The sequence below is a fragment of the Narcine bancroftii genome, chromosome 3 (genome assembly GCF_036971445.1).
Source record: "Narcine bancroftii isolate sNarBan1 chromosome 3, sNarBan1.hap1, whole genome shotgun sequence".
In the NCBI taxonomy this organism is placed as follows: Eukaryota; Metazoa; Chordata; class Chondrichthyes; order Torpediniformes; family Narcinidae; genus Narcine; species Narcine bancroftii.
This window is the reverse complement of record NC_091471.1, coordinates 232,131,284-232,146,367: the sequence shown is the minus strand read 5'-3', so window position 1 is coordinate 232,146,367 and position 15,084 is coordinate 232,131,284. Positions and strand designations below refer to the sequence as shown.

General features: G+C 54.3%; 1 protein-coding gene and 1 long non-coding RNA gene across 5 annotated transcripts in view; one reads left to right on the top strand and one right to left on the bottom strand.

The window, feature by feature from the left end:
• The window catches only part of LOC138758258 (SH2B adapter protein 1-like), a 33,817-nt gene extending 22,056 nt beyond the window's left edge, over positions 1–11,761 (bottom strand). For 2 of the 4 annotated variants that reach the window (XM_069926926.1, XM_069926925.1), the window contains exons 1-5: positions 11,611–11,761; positions 9,511–10,289; positions 9,009–9,110; positions 1,317–1,408; positions 38–120 (exon numbers count right to left, since the gene is read on the bottom strand). In XM_069926926.1, the coding sequence (XP_069783027.1) occupies positions 38–120; positions 1,317–1,408; positions 9,009–9,110; positions 9,511–10,248 (1,015 nt within the window). In that variant the 5' untranslated portion in view covers positions 10,249–10,289; positions 11,611–11,761. The remainder of the gene's footprint in view (positions 1–37; positions 121–1,316; positions 1,409–9,008; positions 9,111–9,510; positions 10,290–11,610) is intronic. The other 2 variants (XM_069926924.1, XM_069926927.1) reach the window with 1 other exon arrangement.
• Positions 11,762–12,815: 1,054 nt separating this feature from the next.
• LOC138758268 (uncharacterized) lies at positions 12,816–13,714 on the top strand. Its single transcript, XR_011354233.1, has 2 exons — positions 12,816–12,950; positions 13,658–13,714. It is a non-coding gene; the product is annotated as an uncharacterized lncRNA (long non-coding RNA).
• The last annotated feature ends 1,370 nt before the right edge of the window (positions 13,715–15,084 follow it).

Here is a 15,084-nt window from a genome sequence, read left to right as displayed (position 1 = left end):
GAGATGGGGAGTGGGACGGGTAGAGGGGAAGACGCACCTTGTGAGATGTGATCCATACTGTTGCTGGACATCAGGGGAAGTTCCCGACTCTCCGAACTGTTCATCATGTCTTCGCTCTCCCTGAGGGTCCAACAGAGTGTTACGACCCATCCCTACCCCACGCTAAGCCCACCCCCTTTCCCTCCTCCTATTCATCTCCCAATTCCCCCCCCCACACCCAAGATACCTCTCTTCCCTCTCAGACCTCAGCCTCCGACCCCTCCCCCCCTTGGGACTCATCCTCTCCTCACCCCACCCTTCTCCTCTCCCCTGGGACACCCCCAAACCCACCCATCTCCAACACACTAGACACCCCCAGCCTCCAGCCCTTCTCTCCTCCCAGGGCCCCTCTCCCCGGGTCCTCACCCCCAAGTACCCCACACCCCTCACCCACTAACCCTAACCCAGGGGTGGGAGGGGGAAAGGGAATATCACCAGCCCTGAGATCTTCTCAATACCTCCCTTGCTAGGGACATGGGTGAGGAGAGTGGGGAGGGGAGGAAAGGAGAGAGGGAGGCAGGAGAAGGGGAGGGAGGATAGGAGGAGAGAGTGGAGGGGAAGGGAGTACAGGGGAGGGAGGAGTAGGGAGGGAGGGAAAGAGAGAAGGGAAGGAAGGAGAGGAGAGTGGAGGGAGGGTGGAGGGGAGTGGGAAGAGTGGAGGGAGAGGGAGAGGGAGAGAGAGGAGAGGGGAGGGTGGAGAAGGGGAGGGTGGAGAAGGGGAGGGTGGAGAAGGGGAGGGTGGAGAAGGGGAGGGTGGAGAAGGGGAGGGTGGAGAAGGGGAGGGTGGAGAAGGGGAGGGTGGAGAAGGGGAGGGTGGAGAAGGGGAGGGTGGAGAAGGGGAGGGTGGAGTAGGGGAGGGTGGAGAGGGAAGGAATCCGAGGGGAGAAAAGAGAAGGGAAAAGGGGGAGGGGAGAGGAGGAGGATGGGAGGGGAGTAGGGAATGGGACAATAGGGGAAGGGAGTCAGGAAGGTAGTGGGAAGGGGAGAGGGGTCAGGAGGAGAGGGCAAGATGGCAATGGGAGAAAGGAGAGGGGAAAAGGGGAGGGGAGAGGAGGAGGATGGGGAGGGAAGTAGGGAATGGGACAATAGGGGAGGGGAGTGGGAAGGGGAGAAGGGTCAGGAGGGGAGTGGGCTTCAACAGTAGATGCCTGATACAAGCCCTTGCCTTGGTTCCCTGGATGGGCTGTTCTCAGGACAATTCCTCTGAGTAGGAGGTCCCTACCCTGCCACCCATCCACCCACCCCACTATCCCCCACATTCCCCACCCTGTTCTTACCCTGCAGTCATACACTCCTGAATATCCGCAACCCATGAGCGCATCTGCAGGGCATCGAGAGTCTCCAGGATGTAGTCCGTCATATCGTCAGTCTGAAGTAGCGGGAAGAAGTGGGTTAAACAGAGGGAAGCTCCCTCTCCACCCATCCTGTCACACACTCCCAGGGTGGGACACAGAGTGAAGCTCCCTCTCCCTCCCCGTCCTGTCACACAATCCCGGGGTGGGACACAGAGTGAAGCTCTCTCTCCCTGCCGTCCTGTCACACACTCCCGGGGTGGGACACAGAGTGAAGCTCACTCTCTCTCCCCCTGTCCCACCACACACTCCCGGGGTGGGACACAGAGTGAAGCTCTCTCTCCCCCTGTCCCGTTACACACTCCCGGGGTGGGACACAGAGTGAAGCTCCCTCTCCCCACCCCCCCCCCCCCCCGTCCTGCTACACCCTCCCAGGGTGGGACACAGAGAGGAGCTCATCATATCAAGCTAGGAGAAACTGAAAGCAAAAGGAGGTATAAAGTTACTTTCCAACATTGGAAGAGATGCGGCAGGATTCCTGAGCACCTCTGTGAGTGACTGTTTCTGTGCAGAGACTTTAATTCAAGGTCTACCACCGGCTTGGATTGTTGTTGTGGCGGCTGCTAAACTACGCAGGTTCTCACTGTAGTGACTGGGATATCGCCAGGAGGCTGGGTTTTTTTCCAATTTAATGGGAGGCACATTCAACCTTTGCTTCGATTAACATCATAGTCACCAATTTCATCAGGTCCTGTGTGGACGAGTGCGTGCCCACGTGTGTTCCCCAGCAAGAAGCCCCGGATAAATCAGAGAATTCGCAAACCAGCTGAGGGCAAGAACAAGGGTGCTAAAGGACGGGGATCAGGATCTTTACAAGATGGCCTGCGGAAGGCCGTCTCCAAAGCAAAGGAGCTAGAAAACAGAGCTGCCAGCCATGGCTGCGATGCTTCACTACCTGATGAGCTGAACAGCTTCTATACCCACTTTGAGAAAAACCACCAAACAGTGCCTACTATGAGTAGCTGGCATCTCCCCAATTAGGGTCGTCGGGCATGGGAGATTTAACAACTACCTCAACAACACCAGAGGAGCCGCGTCACCTTTATTTATCGTTCATCTCATGCTCACACGGTGAGACCGAGATCGCATTTCTCCAGGACCACGGAGCAGATTTATACAAATAGAAGTTAGAATAGAGGTTATTAAGACATATGCAGTAAAAGTCCACGGTGCCCTGTCCACGTATGTTCTGGGAATTCAGGAGCCTGTTGGTTTGGGGTGGGGGGAACTGTTGCCCAATCTGGTCACGAGGACCTGAGTTTATCAGGTGGCTGATGGAGAACGCCTGACGCGAGGGGGGCGTAAAGTCCTTCCCAATGTTTATTCCCTTTCGCCTGCATCGAGCGTCCTCGACGTCCGGCACAGGAGGAAGAGACGCCCTCAAGGATCTTTCCTGCCAACCACTCTCCTCTGCTGGGCCTTGTGGTTCGAGGGGGCCAGCCTCCAAACTGGGCGGTGATGCAGTTTCACAGGATGCTTGCGATACATCCTCTGTAGAATGTAGTGAGGGTGGAGGGTGGGAGGTGGACTTTCCTCAGCCTTTGCTGGGCTTTCTTGGTGATGGAGCTGGCGTTAAGGGGCCAGGTGAGACTCTCAGCCAAGTGCACTCCGAGGAGCTTGGTCCTCTTGAAGACCTCAACGGTGGAGCCGTCAATGGACAGCAGAGTGTGGATCCCACCCCCACCGAGCCCACATGAAGTCAACAAGCGTCTTGCCGCTTGAACAGCCGGAACATGTAAATGACAGTTTCCAGCTCTTTGTGGGACCCGCAGCTGCAAGATAACCAGCAAGATCAGAGAGAACTGCGAGAGCAATGAACATTTTCCCCTTTCCATCTGGAAATATCTCCACCTGGGACTTGATCCAGATGTGCTGCTGGTGTATGAGCAGTTCCTGGTTTACACAGGGGCTTCTCGATTGAAGAAGGCGGGGCTGCCGGAGCCGCTGTGGCAGCAGCGCTGGCATGGGCCCGCGGGGAGTGGAGATGCGGTGCTCCCACAGGGTTCAACTGTCCGGCCGCCTGCCGTTGGCTCCGCACGGGCTTTGAACGGCCCATTGAGGGAGCCGACGGGGGTTTAAGATTACTGGAGTGGCTTCCTGATGTCCCAGAAGATGTATGTTGGATGCGTGAGCAATTAAGCATCATTGGTAGAGTAATTTATGACCAAGCAGCAAAAGGCTTTGGCCTACAGCATCCCTACAGTGATCAAATGAATGTGCCTCTGAGAAGATGCGGGAATCTTCCTTCCCACACAAACCAAAACTTGCCTCACTTCTACCGTGTTATATACCTGTGATTTTTCCAGTGCTCCAGACAAAGGATCACAGCGTTACCAGAGCAGAGTTTGTCGGTTTTGGGCAAAAATGTACATTTCTTCACAAGTTCAAATAATTCTCTTGAACGGTAATGTGAGGTTAAAAAGATGGAGGAGTGGTTTTGTACCTCTACTTAGACATATAAACCTAGATTATTTGCACTCCAATAACGGGTCTGTGCCCAAGGCGGCGGTGTCTATTCATCAGCAAAAGCCACAAGGAGCTGCAGGCTCCTGGGGCACTGGAAGATGGGAAAATCACACCCCGTCTGAGAGGGAGAAGCGGAGGTGACGACCTGCTGGGGCGGTGACCACGCCTCACGTTGATATCCTTGACGGAGTGAGGTCTGGTGCCCATGATGTCCCAGTTGAGTTCACAACCCTCTGGAGTTTATTCTTGCCCTGAGTGTTGGCACCTCTGTACCGGGCAGTGATGCAATCGGTCAGAATGCTCTCCACGGTCCACCTGGAGAAGTTTACGAGATTCTTTGGTGACGGACTGAATCTCCTCAAATTCCTCACAGACTACAGCCGCTGGTGAACCTTCTTCGTGATGGCATCAATGTGGAGGCTCCCGGACAGATCATCAGGGATGTTGACCCCCAGGAATTTGACATTCTTGACCCCTTCTGCGACTGAGCCCTCAATGAGGACTGGGTTGTGTTTCCCCAACTCTCTCCTGAAGTCCACCATCATCTCCTTGGTTTTGCTGATGCTGAGCGCAAGGTTGTTGGTGTTACCCCATTTCAATGAGCTGATCCATCTCCCTCCTGCACCCCTCTTTATTGCCTCATCCTATCAACCTGTGCAACGACCTTGAGGGATGTATGGATTTGCACCCTCTGTTCGTCCACATTCTGAAGCAGCTTGTGGGCTCGACTCAGTGGACATCTGGCGAGATCTTCACGTTGACACCAGTGCCATCTTGAGGCGGCTCTCACATTCACTGCCTGTATTTTTCTGGGGCTTATGTCTCCTGGGTGTCGGCGACCTCCAGGCGGCCGGTGTTGTTTCTTGGACCATCATCTTGTCTGAGCAGAGTTCACTCTGTCCGGTGGTCCACGTACTGGCACTTTAACAGCCGGCTGCTGGAGGACGACCGATTCCGGAACTCGTTCAGGGAGTTCAGGGCCAATCGGAATAGGCAGCAGGACATGGGGGAGGCCCTGCATTCGCTGGCTTTGTCAGGAGAACTTTGGGTGGATGGGGGTTGACCAAGGGCCAGAACTCCGAAATCAGGCGGCTTGAGAGAGGTGCTTGACTTGGGGGGGGGGGGTCTCATCTTGCTCTGACCACAGGGACCCACTCCTGCAGCAGGAGTACCAGAGGGCACACTGGAGAAGAGCCGGGGAATACGGAAGCAGATGGGGGAGGTGTTGGAAAGAAGTCAGGGGAACACAACTCAGTCCTCATCAAGGGCTCAGTCGCAGAGAGGGTCAACATCTTCGAGGATCTGTCTACGTCGATGCAATCATGAAGAAGGCTCGTCAGCGGCTATACTTTGTGAGGTGTCTAAGGAGATTTGGCCTGTCACCGAAGACTCTCGCAAATTTCTACTGCAATGGAATATTTGGGAGATAATTTAGTAAAATTAAAGTAGGTTATATACATACACACATTTTAAAACAGATCTTATTTGAAATATTGAAGAATTCATATTCAGTAACATTACAGAAACTATGGAGAATGCTATGCACATTCCACAAGTAGCTGCTAATTGAAATGGTGTCATCAAATGAATCGACTGGAGACAGGTCTTCTGTGTTGAACATTTTTACAAGGCTTCTGACCTTTCTGCAAAGTGCACAGAAAGGTCACTCCTGAGAAGTTTGTTTACCTAAAACAACAGATGGGAGCAAAAGACTAACTCCTATTTGCTGGAGAAGGTGGGGCTTTTGTGGCAAGTGAGAGAGTCACATGGGCTTTCTGGCAGTTGGACAGAGAGAAAGAGAAGGGTGAAACAAATTCTCTCAGCCAGTGTGTGTGTGACACTGAAAGACAGTCACAGTCACAGCTGAAGCAAGTAGGAAGCTTGTTGGAATTGAAACAGAAAACTCCAGTGCAGTGGATGGCTGGAAGTGCTATCTGTCTGATGTTTCTCTTGGAATAATAGGAACAGAAAGGGACTCTGTGGTAGCCTGAAAGAAAGAGGTTATCATCTGGAGAACCCTGATGGGGCAGGTTTCATCAGCAAGACATTGAGGTGACTAATGGTGGTACCTCAGTTGTGGAAATCCTGGAACAACAAATCTCTCTCTGCAAACCTACAAAGAACCTTCCTGAGTGGTAAACATTTACCTTACAAGCACCAAAGCCTGGTGAACTTTATGCATGTTAAATTCTGTGCACAGTACAAGAATTGCCTGCAACCAGAGAACTTGGAAGAAGGAGAAGTGAGATTGAACTGTGAACCAAAGTACTTTTCTTAAATTTACACACACATTACATACACATGCACTTAGATTTAGAAGGGGGGTTAATTTGGGTTAGTTAAGTTAATAGAGATAACTTAATGTTTGATTCTGTTTTCATGTTTAAAGTTAATTCAAAACAACTTTTGTTTAAGTATATATTTGTCTTGAATGTCTATTGCTGCTGGATTTTGGGGTCCTTTGGACTTGTAACAGTACGAAGAGAGCATTCTGGCCAGTTGCATCACTGCCTGGAGGGGCCAACTCTCAGGACAAGAATAAACCCCACAGGGTTGTGAACTCAACCTGCAACCTCACAGGCACCAAACTTAACTCCATCGAGGACATCAACATGAAGCAGCCTCTTCAAAGACCCCACCACCCAGACCAGGCCCTCTTCATTCTGCTACCATCGGGGGAAAGGTCCAGGAGCCTGAAGACTCAGCAGCCCAAGGACGGCTTCTCTCCCTCCGCCACCATATTCCTGGACGATCAATGAACCACAGACACTGCCTGACTTTTCGTGCACTGTTTTTATTTATTGTTGTAAGATGTAATATGAATGCTTTCTGTGATGTTGCCGGAAAACACCGAATTTCATGACTTGTTCCTGACAATAGATTTTGATTCTGTTGTCTGACAGAGGCTCCTCCATCACAAGTCCACTTGTTCTCACCGTCCGATGGGGATGCGTCCAGAATCCTGTGGGAGGGTCTTGCCGGTGGTTGATGCAGAGACAATTGAATGCCTGACACCGGTTGAGCTGTCCCTGGTCCTGCACCAGCTCTGGGACAGCAAGTCCCCCGGCTTGGACACCCTGACCGTAGAGTTCCTCCAGGCGTTCTGGGGTGCCCTGGGTGAGGACTATGACGTGTCATGGGTGAGAGTCTCACCACTGGAGAAGTGCACCTCTCGTGGCAGAGAGCCATCGTGGTCCTGCTGCTGAGAAGGAGGGTGCCCACCGCCCGTTGAAGAATTGGCAGCCGCTCTCTCTCCCGCACATGGACTACCATCTGGGCTCTGTGCTGGGCCAGGTGGTCCACCCTGACCAGTCGTACACTGTCCCAGACCAGTCCATCTGGTCTGGGACCTGATCCACCTGCCCCAAAAGACTGGTTTTCCAGCAGCCTTTTTCTCCCTGGATCAGGAGAAGGCATTTGACAGGGTTGATCACATCTTCTTAGTGGGTACCCTGCAGGCATTTGGGATCAGACCACACTTTGCAGCCCGGATTGCCACACAGTGCCTCAACAAAGTGAACGGATCCTTGACTCCCCCCGTTCCCTTCCACAGAGTAGTACATCAGGGGCAGCGCTCGTCTGGCCAGTTGTACATCATTTGCATGGAGCCTTTCCTGAGGCTTCAGAGGAGGTTGACGGGGATGGCTCTACGTGAGCTGGACACGGAAGTCATCCTCTTGCCTGTGCTGATGACGTGCTCCTCACGGTGACCGACCCCAGTTGACCTGTGGAGGATGCAGGAGTCCCAGCATGTCTTCTCTGTTCCGTCCTCTGCCAGGATCAACTGGGCTCAATATTCCGGACTTTTGGCAGATTAGTGGCGGGCAGACTCCCTGCCGGAGGAGAGGAAACCATTCACGTGGAGCACCACCCATCTCCTCTACCTACCAGGGAGTCCCACCAGGGAGACCTGGCTGGCAAACTGGCAGGACCTGGAAGCGAAGGTTGCCGCCCCAGTTGGGATGCTGGTCAGGCTTCCTTGGGGTGCCCAATCTGGACATACAGGCCTGAGTGCTACTGTACTTCCTACCAGATGGCAGAAGGGAGAACAGTTTACATGAGGGGTGTGGAGTCCTTCCTAATGCTTATTGCTTTCCACCTGCATTAAACATCCTCGACATCTGTCACGGGAGGAAGAGAGCCCCCAACAATCTTTTCCGCCGACTTCACTCTCCCCTGCTGGGCCTTGCAGTCCAAGCTTCCAAACAGGTGGTGATGCAGTTACACAGGATGCTCGCAATACATCCTCTGTAGAATGTAGTAAGGAAGGAGGATGGGAGATGGGCTTTCTTGGCAATGGAGCGGGAGTCAAGGGACCAGCTGAGATTCTCCGCCAAGTACACACCAAAGAATTTGGTCCTCGACGTCAGCAGTGGAGCTATCAATGGTGAGTGGAGCGAAGCCCCCCCACCCCGGCCCTCCTGAGGTCGACAAGCATCTCTCTCGTCTTATTAAAGTTCAGACGCAGGTTGGTGGCTCTGCCACTGTCTGTTAGCAACTGCCCCTCACCTCTGTTCGCTGACTACTCACTCCTACTGCTCAGGCCCAACACGGTCGGATCATCAGCGAACCCGATGATGTGGTTCGAGCTGTATTTAGCTGCACCCAGAGTGAACAGCAGTGGATGAAGCACACAGCCCTGCGGGGGCTCAGTGTGATGGTCTTGGAGGTACTGTTACCGATCCAGATTGCCTGAGGTCTCAAGTTGAGAATGCAATTGCAGAGGGAGGTGTTAAGACCCAGAAGGCTCAACAAGGGGTACATCCTGGTCACCTTAATCCTGGGCCTGGCCAAACACTCCATCCGTGGGTCCTGGAAGCTAGTGGCTCAAGGCTTCTCCTTCAATAACGCGTGGCCATTTATCGGGGATAGGTTCGTTCCCGGGTATCCTTACAACGGGTACATGTGGTGTCAACAGGAACCATGGAGGAGTTTCAAGATCACTGGGAACCACGGGTTGTACACTCCATCTTGGACAGGGAAGCTCCCTTTCCACCCATCCCATCACACACTCTCGGGTGGGACACAGGGCAAAGCTCCCTCTCCCCCCTGTCCTGTCACACAACCCAAGGGTGGGACACAGAGTGAAGATCCCTCTCCCCCCATCCCGTCATACACTCCCGAGATCAGATACTGATCTTATTTTCTTACCTTTAAAACAAAAGTGTTCTCTTTGTCTGGCATCTCAAGAGAAGTACTCGTCCTCACATCCACAATAGAAGAACACAGAACACTGACACGAGGTTTTGTGGCCTGTGCAGCAGAGAGACCAGGATGAGTTTACCTCCCGGCCCGTGACTCACTCCAGGGATCTCTTATTCTATATATAAACCCCTGAACCCCTAGATCAGATCCCAGCCTGTGACCCACTCCCAGGAATCTGTCATACTACATATAGCCCCCCCAACCCCTGAACTAGATCCCAGCCTGTGACCCACTCCCAGGGATCTATTATTCTATACATATACCCCCCGAACCAGATCCCAGCCTGTGACCCACTCCCAGGGATCTGTTATTATATATATATATATATATATATATGCACCCCCCCCCCCGAACCCCTGGATCAGACCCGATCTGTGATGCCCTCCCTCCATCACACACGGGGGCTCTGTGTCCTGCCACATCCCTCCCCCCCACCACCCCTACTTGCCTTGGGGGGGACGTAGAATTCCAGCTGGTGTCCGTCCCCGTCCGAGCCGCGCCTCAGCACCAGCCGGCACTTGCTCCAGCGTGGTCGGCTGCTGGTGCTGTCGTCAGCCACCACATATTGCAGGAGCCCCGAGCGTCTCACCCCACGGGACTCGTCAGGCTGGGGGGCAGCGGGGGCTGCTGGTTGGGGAGGGGGCGGAGGGGGAGGGGGCCCCCTGGCCAGCCGCAGCCTCTCAAAGCGCTGGGCCCACCGCTCTGGCGCCTGGGCGTCTGAGCTGGAGCCCCCCCACTGCAGGATGCCCCGGACGCTGCCCCGCACCGAGCGGCCCACGCTGCGTAGGGAGAAGCGTTTGCGCAGCCGGGCCTTGGGGGCGGGTGGGCGGGCAGAGGGAGGGGAGGAGGAAGAGGAAGGGGGGGCAACCAAGTCCTCGGAGCTGCGGGAGAGCGGCGGCGAGCCAGGGCGCAGCTCACGGTGAAAGCAGCGGACAAAGTGGCGGACAAAGTGGCGGGAGAGGGCAGCCTCGCCCGCGGGTGGCCGGGAGCCTGGGCGCTGCAGCTGCTGCTGCTGCGACAGGAACTGGCGGCAGCGGCGGGCGAAGTCCGCCGCCGCCGCCTGCGCCTGCAGCTCACAGAACTCCTGCCAGGCCCCCGGCTGGGGGGCAGCTGGTGGCGGCGGGGAGGGGGAGGGGGGTGAAGGGGGAGCATCCGGCTCCCCCGGGGAGCTTAGCGAACCGTTCATGGGGTGGGGGGTGGAGGTGGAGGGGTGAACAGGCACGTCAACTGTGGTGGGAGAGAGAGGGGGAAAGAGGGAGAGAGGGGGAGGGAAGATAAGCAGAGAGGATTACTCACCTGGTGTTAACCCCTTAACTGCCATTAACCTGTCACATCCCTACATAAACTGCCACCCCCTACAGTGACTTTTCTCACCCCTGAATCTCACCCCCTTCAGTGACCTCTTGCCCTGTTGAAACCTTCTCTCCTTGATGCTTTCCCTCTCCAATGTTGACTCTGACGCTGCTGTGATCCCTCAGTCCTCCACTGACCCCTCATCATTCCCAGTGTGGACCTCCCACACCCATGATTGACCCCTCACCTCTTCTGTTGTCCTCTCAGCTCCTCTATTGATCCCTCACCCCAATGTTGACCCATCATCCCCTCTATTCACCTTTCAACCATTTTTTGACCCTCAACCACACTGTTGACATTTCAACTTCCTTGTGACCACCACCCCCTCTATTGATCCCCCACCACCTCTGTTGCCTTTTCATCCCAGGTTGACCCCTAACCCCAGGTAACACCCTAAGTTGACCTTTCACCTTCCATTGACCCTAAGCTACTGTTGAGCCCTTCTGATGGTCTTTCCCCCTGCTGATACCCACCTCCCACTGCCTCCCATTATTAACCCTTCACCTCTGCTTCCCCCCCGTGTTGACCCTTCACTCCCACTGACCCCCACCCCCTCTGTTGACCCTTCACTCCCGCCTGACACCCCACCCCTCACTGACCCGTCAACCCTGCTTTCCTCCATCCACATTGACTGTTCACCTCTACTGAACACCCGAGTGTTGACCTTTCACCCCTACTGCCCCTTCACCTCCCTGACGCCCAACCCCCACTGACCTTTCATCCCTTCTCTTGACCCTTCAACCCCAGTGATGACCCTTCACCTCCCAGCTGACCACCCATTGACCCTTCTGGCCCCCTGACCCACACCCCTCTGATGATCCTTCACTCACCCCAATAAACCCCCAATGTTGACCCTTCACCCCCTGTAGACCCCCCCAGTGTTGACCTTTCACCCCATTTCCCCTTTACTCTCCTGACTCCAACTCCCTGTTGATCCTTAACCCCCTGTTAACCTTTCACTCTCACTGACCACCAACCCGTGTTGACCCTTCTCCTCCCCTGACACCATCCCCTGTTGATCCTTCATTCCACCCCAATGACCCCCCCAGTGCTGCCTCTTCACCCCAGCTGACCCCCATCCCTTCTTTTAACCTTTCACCCCCTGTTGACCCTTCACCCCCCTGTTGATACCCCCACACCTCAGTGTTGACCCCCCGCCCTCGAGCTCACCCCCCCAGCCCCGCAGGCCGCTCACCTAGCCCTGCCCCGGGCCTGCGCCCCCAGCCCGCCCTCCATGCCGTGCGGCCTTGTCTCTAGGCCCGAAGCCTCGGCCTCGCAGTTGCGCTGCCCGCCCGCCTGCTCACTCCCTCCGTTGGCGTCGACCGCTGGCCGGAAACCGCCGCCCCCTCCCCCGCCCCCTAACTGACATCCCGCCCAGCCAATCACCGCGCATTCTCACCGGTTCCTCTGACTGACAAACCGTCAGACCAATCGCAGTGAGTATCAACCCCACTTCATCAGACTGTCAGCCCTCCGGACGAATCGAAGCGCTCCTAACCATTCGACGTGAATATCCCACCCACCACCTCTGACTGGCAATCCACCTGGCCAATTGGCATGCTCATTTCTTATCCCTGCCTCCCTCGCTCTGAATGACAGACATTGCAGCCAATCGTTAGCGCGCTGGCTCAAGGCTGGCGTCCGATTCAACTAATCGGCTCTGCGCAAACAACGACGCGGTCCCGCCTTTCCCGAACGGGCCTGACTAATCACACACGGACGGTTGATTGACGGTTCGCATGAACCCTCTTCAGCCAATCAACATGCCGTTCCCACCCCTCCTTTCGGTTTCGTCCAATCATGCGCAGCGATTTGTCCTGACCGATCCGCTCCCTCGTCATTGACCATTTGGCCAATAAACGTTCCGCTGCCGCCCCTCTTCTGGGATCCGACCAACCGCTTATCTCCGCTTGACCTCTGACTGGCAGGAGAGCTAGCCATTCATCGTCTGCCTCACCCATCCCGCCCTCTAATCGGCCTGCCAGTCACAACATAAAGACGAATCATCGTCCGATGTTCTCCCCTGCTCCCGCCACCTCTCGTCGGAGACAATTGCCCATCCCTGACTGACAGCCTCTTTCACCAATCCACTTCAATCGCTGCCCGTCCGCGAGTCCAATCAAACATTCTCCCGCCCTGATTGACAGCCCGATTCGACATAGGCGCCATCTCCCACACAAGAGGAGACACGTGCCCTGACGAACGTCCAATCAATCTTATGATCCCGCCTATTAATGCAGAGCCAATCAGCCTTCCCGCTCCCTTTGACTGATGTTGTCATCACCCGCCATCTGCCTTTCAACCAATTACTGCGTGATTCGGAGCGTGTTCAGTATCCGACCAATCAGAGGTCTGGCTTTTGGAGGACCTACCACCTTTTTCTTTCCTGATTGACGGCCGAGCGGCCACTTGCGGGGCGGCCAGTTTCCGATATCCCGCCTCTGACAACTATGCGGTAATCCTATTGTTTAAGGCTCACCAGCTAAACAATGATTGATGTAGAGTCTATCCAATCAGAAGGCTGTGCGTTGAATGGTGAGTGGCAGATGGAGGGAGGGTGGGAGCGAGCTTGGAGCGGGTGGGGTACATTGAAGGGGAGGGAGGGGAAGAAGAAGGGGAGGGAAGGATGGGGAGGTAGGGTAGGGAAGAAGAAGGGGGAAGTGGTCTGGAAAGAGGAGAGAGAGGGGAAGGGTGAGAGAGGGTAGGGAAGAAGGGGGGAAGAGTCAGAAAAGGAGAGGGGGATGGAAGGTAGGGAAGAAGGAGGAGGGAGAGGAAGGGGTCAGGGGAGGGGAGGAAGGGTAGGGAAGAATGAGGGGGACGGGGAGGGGAAGAGGAAAGGGAGGGAGGGGAGAGAGAGAGAGAGAGGCGTCAGATCAGAGGAGTTGAAACAGACGGGTCAAATCATAGGGGTGCAAACAGAGGATGCAAACCAGAGGGGTTGAAAGAGAGGGATCAAAACACAGTCGTTGAAAAAAAGTGGTTGAAACAGAAGGTTCAAAAGGGAGGGGTGAAAACTGCAGGGTCAAAACAGACGGGTTGAAACAGAGGGGTGCAAAGTGGTGCAAACAGAGGGGTGGAAACAGAAGGAAGGTGGGAGGGAGATATGGTGTGGGAGATTGGGAGGGGGAGTTGAGTGTGAGGGAAGTGGGTTGGGAAGAGGAGGGGGAAGGGGAGAGATACTGAATCAGAATTTATTGTCGTGAACCAGTCGTGAAATTTGTTGTTTTGTGGCATTGTCACAGGGTAAACATTCATATCAACCACCTTACACCACAAATAAAATGGAGCTCGAAAAGTCAGGCAGTGTCTGTGGTTCACTGTCCATTCAAGAATCTGACGGCGGAGCCGTCCTTGTGCCACTGAGTAGCTCCTCTTCAGGCTCCTGGACCTTTTCCCTGATGGTAGCAGGGTGAAGAGGGCCTGGCCTGGGTGGAGGGGTCTTTGAGGAGAGAGGCTGCTATTTTAAGACCCTGCCTCATGTCGACATCCTTGATGGGGTGAAGTCTGGTGCCCATGATGTCGCAGACCGAGTTAACAACCCTCTGGAGTTTATTCTTGTCCTGAGAGTTGGTGCCTCCGTACTAGGCAGTGATGCAACCAGCCAGAATGCTCTCCACAGTCCTCCTGTGGAGGTTTACAAGAGTCTTCAGTGACAGACCAAATCTCCTCAGACACCTCACAAAGTACAGCCGCTGGTGAGCCTTCTTTGTGATGGCATCGACATGCAGACTCCAGGACAGATCCTCGGAGATGTCGACACCCAGGGAATTTGAAGTTCTTGACCCTCTCCACTACTGAACCCTTGGAGAGGACTGGGTCATGTTTCCCTGACTCCCTCCTGAAGTCAACCATCATCTCCTTGGTTCTGTTGTTGTGACCCCATTCAACGAGCTGGTCTCTCTCCTTCCTGTATGCTTTTTCATTGCTGTTTGTGATTCTGCTGTGGTGTCATTGGCAAACTTGTAGATTGGGATTGTGCCTGGCCACTTGGTCGTGGGTCTATAATGATTAGAGCAATGGGATAAGAGAGGGGGAGGAGGAGGGAGAGATGGGAAGGAAGAGGAGGTCAAGGTAAGGGGATGGGCAGCGGACTCGGGATCTGAGAGAGGTGGGGCAGGGGAGACAGCAGTCATGTATTATGGACTTAAAAGTGTTAAGTTTGCAACAATCTAGGGCAATAGTATATCAAATATTACCAGGCGCTCGATGACTTATGATGGTGCTTACCAATAAACCCACTATAAGTAGCAAAACAGTAAGTGGAGAAAGATACAGTGCCCCGCTGACGAAGGCCTAGCCTACGTTAAATGTGCTCAGAACACTTAACGGAGTCTTCAGCTGGGCAAATATATCTAAAACAAAGCCCATCATCCGAATCACAGATTCCAAAGCTGCGCCATGCGTCCCATTGGTGGGGAGAAGGAATTTATTAGTGGGAACTTGGAATATTGAAGAGAGGGAATATTTTAGTGGGGACGAAATATTTGAGTGGGACGTGGGAATATTTCAGAGGGGTTTTGGGAAGATTTTAGAGGGTTTGGTGATATTTTAGTGGGTACAAGTGAATATTTTAGTGGGTGAGGGAATATTTTAGTGGGGTGTGGAAATATTTTAGTGGGGTGTGGGAATATTCTAGTGGGATATGGGAATATGTTAGTGTGGATATGGG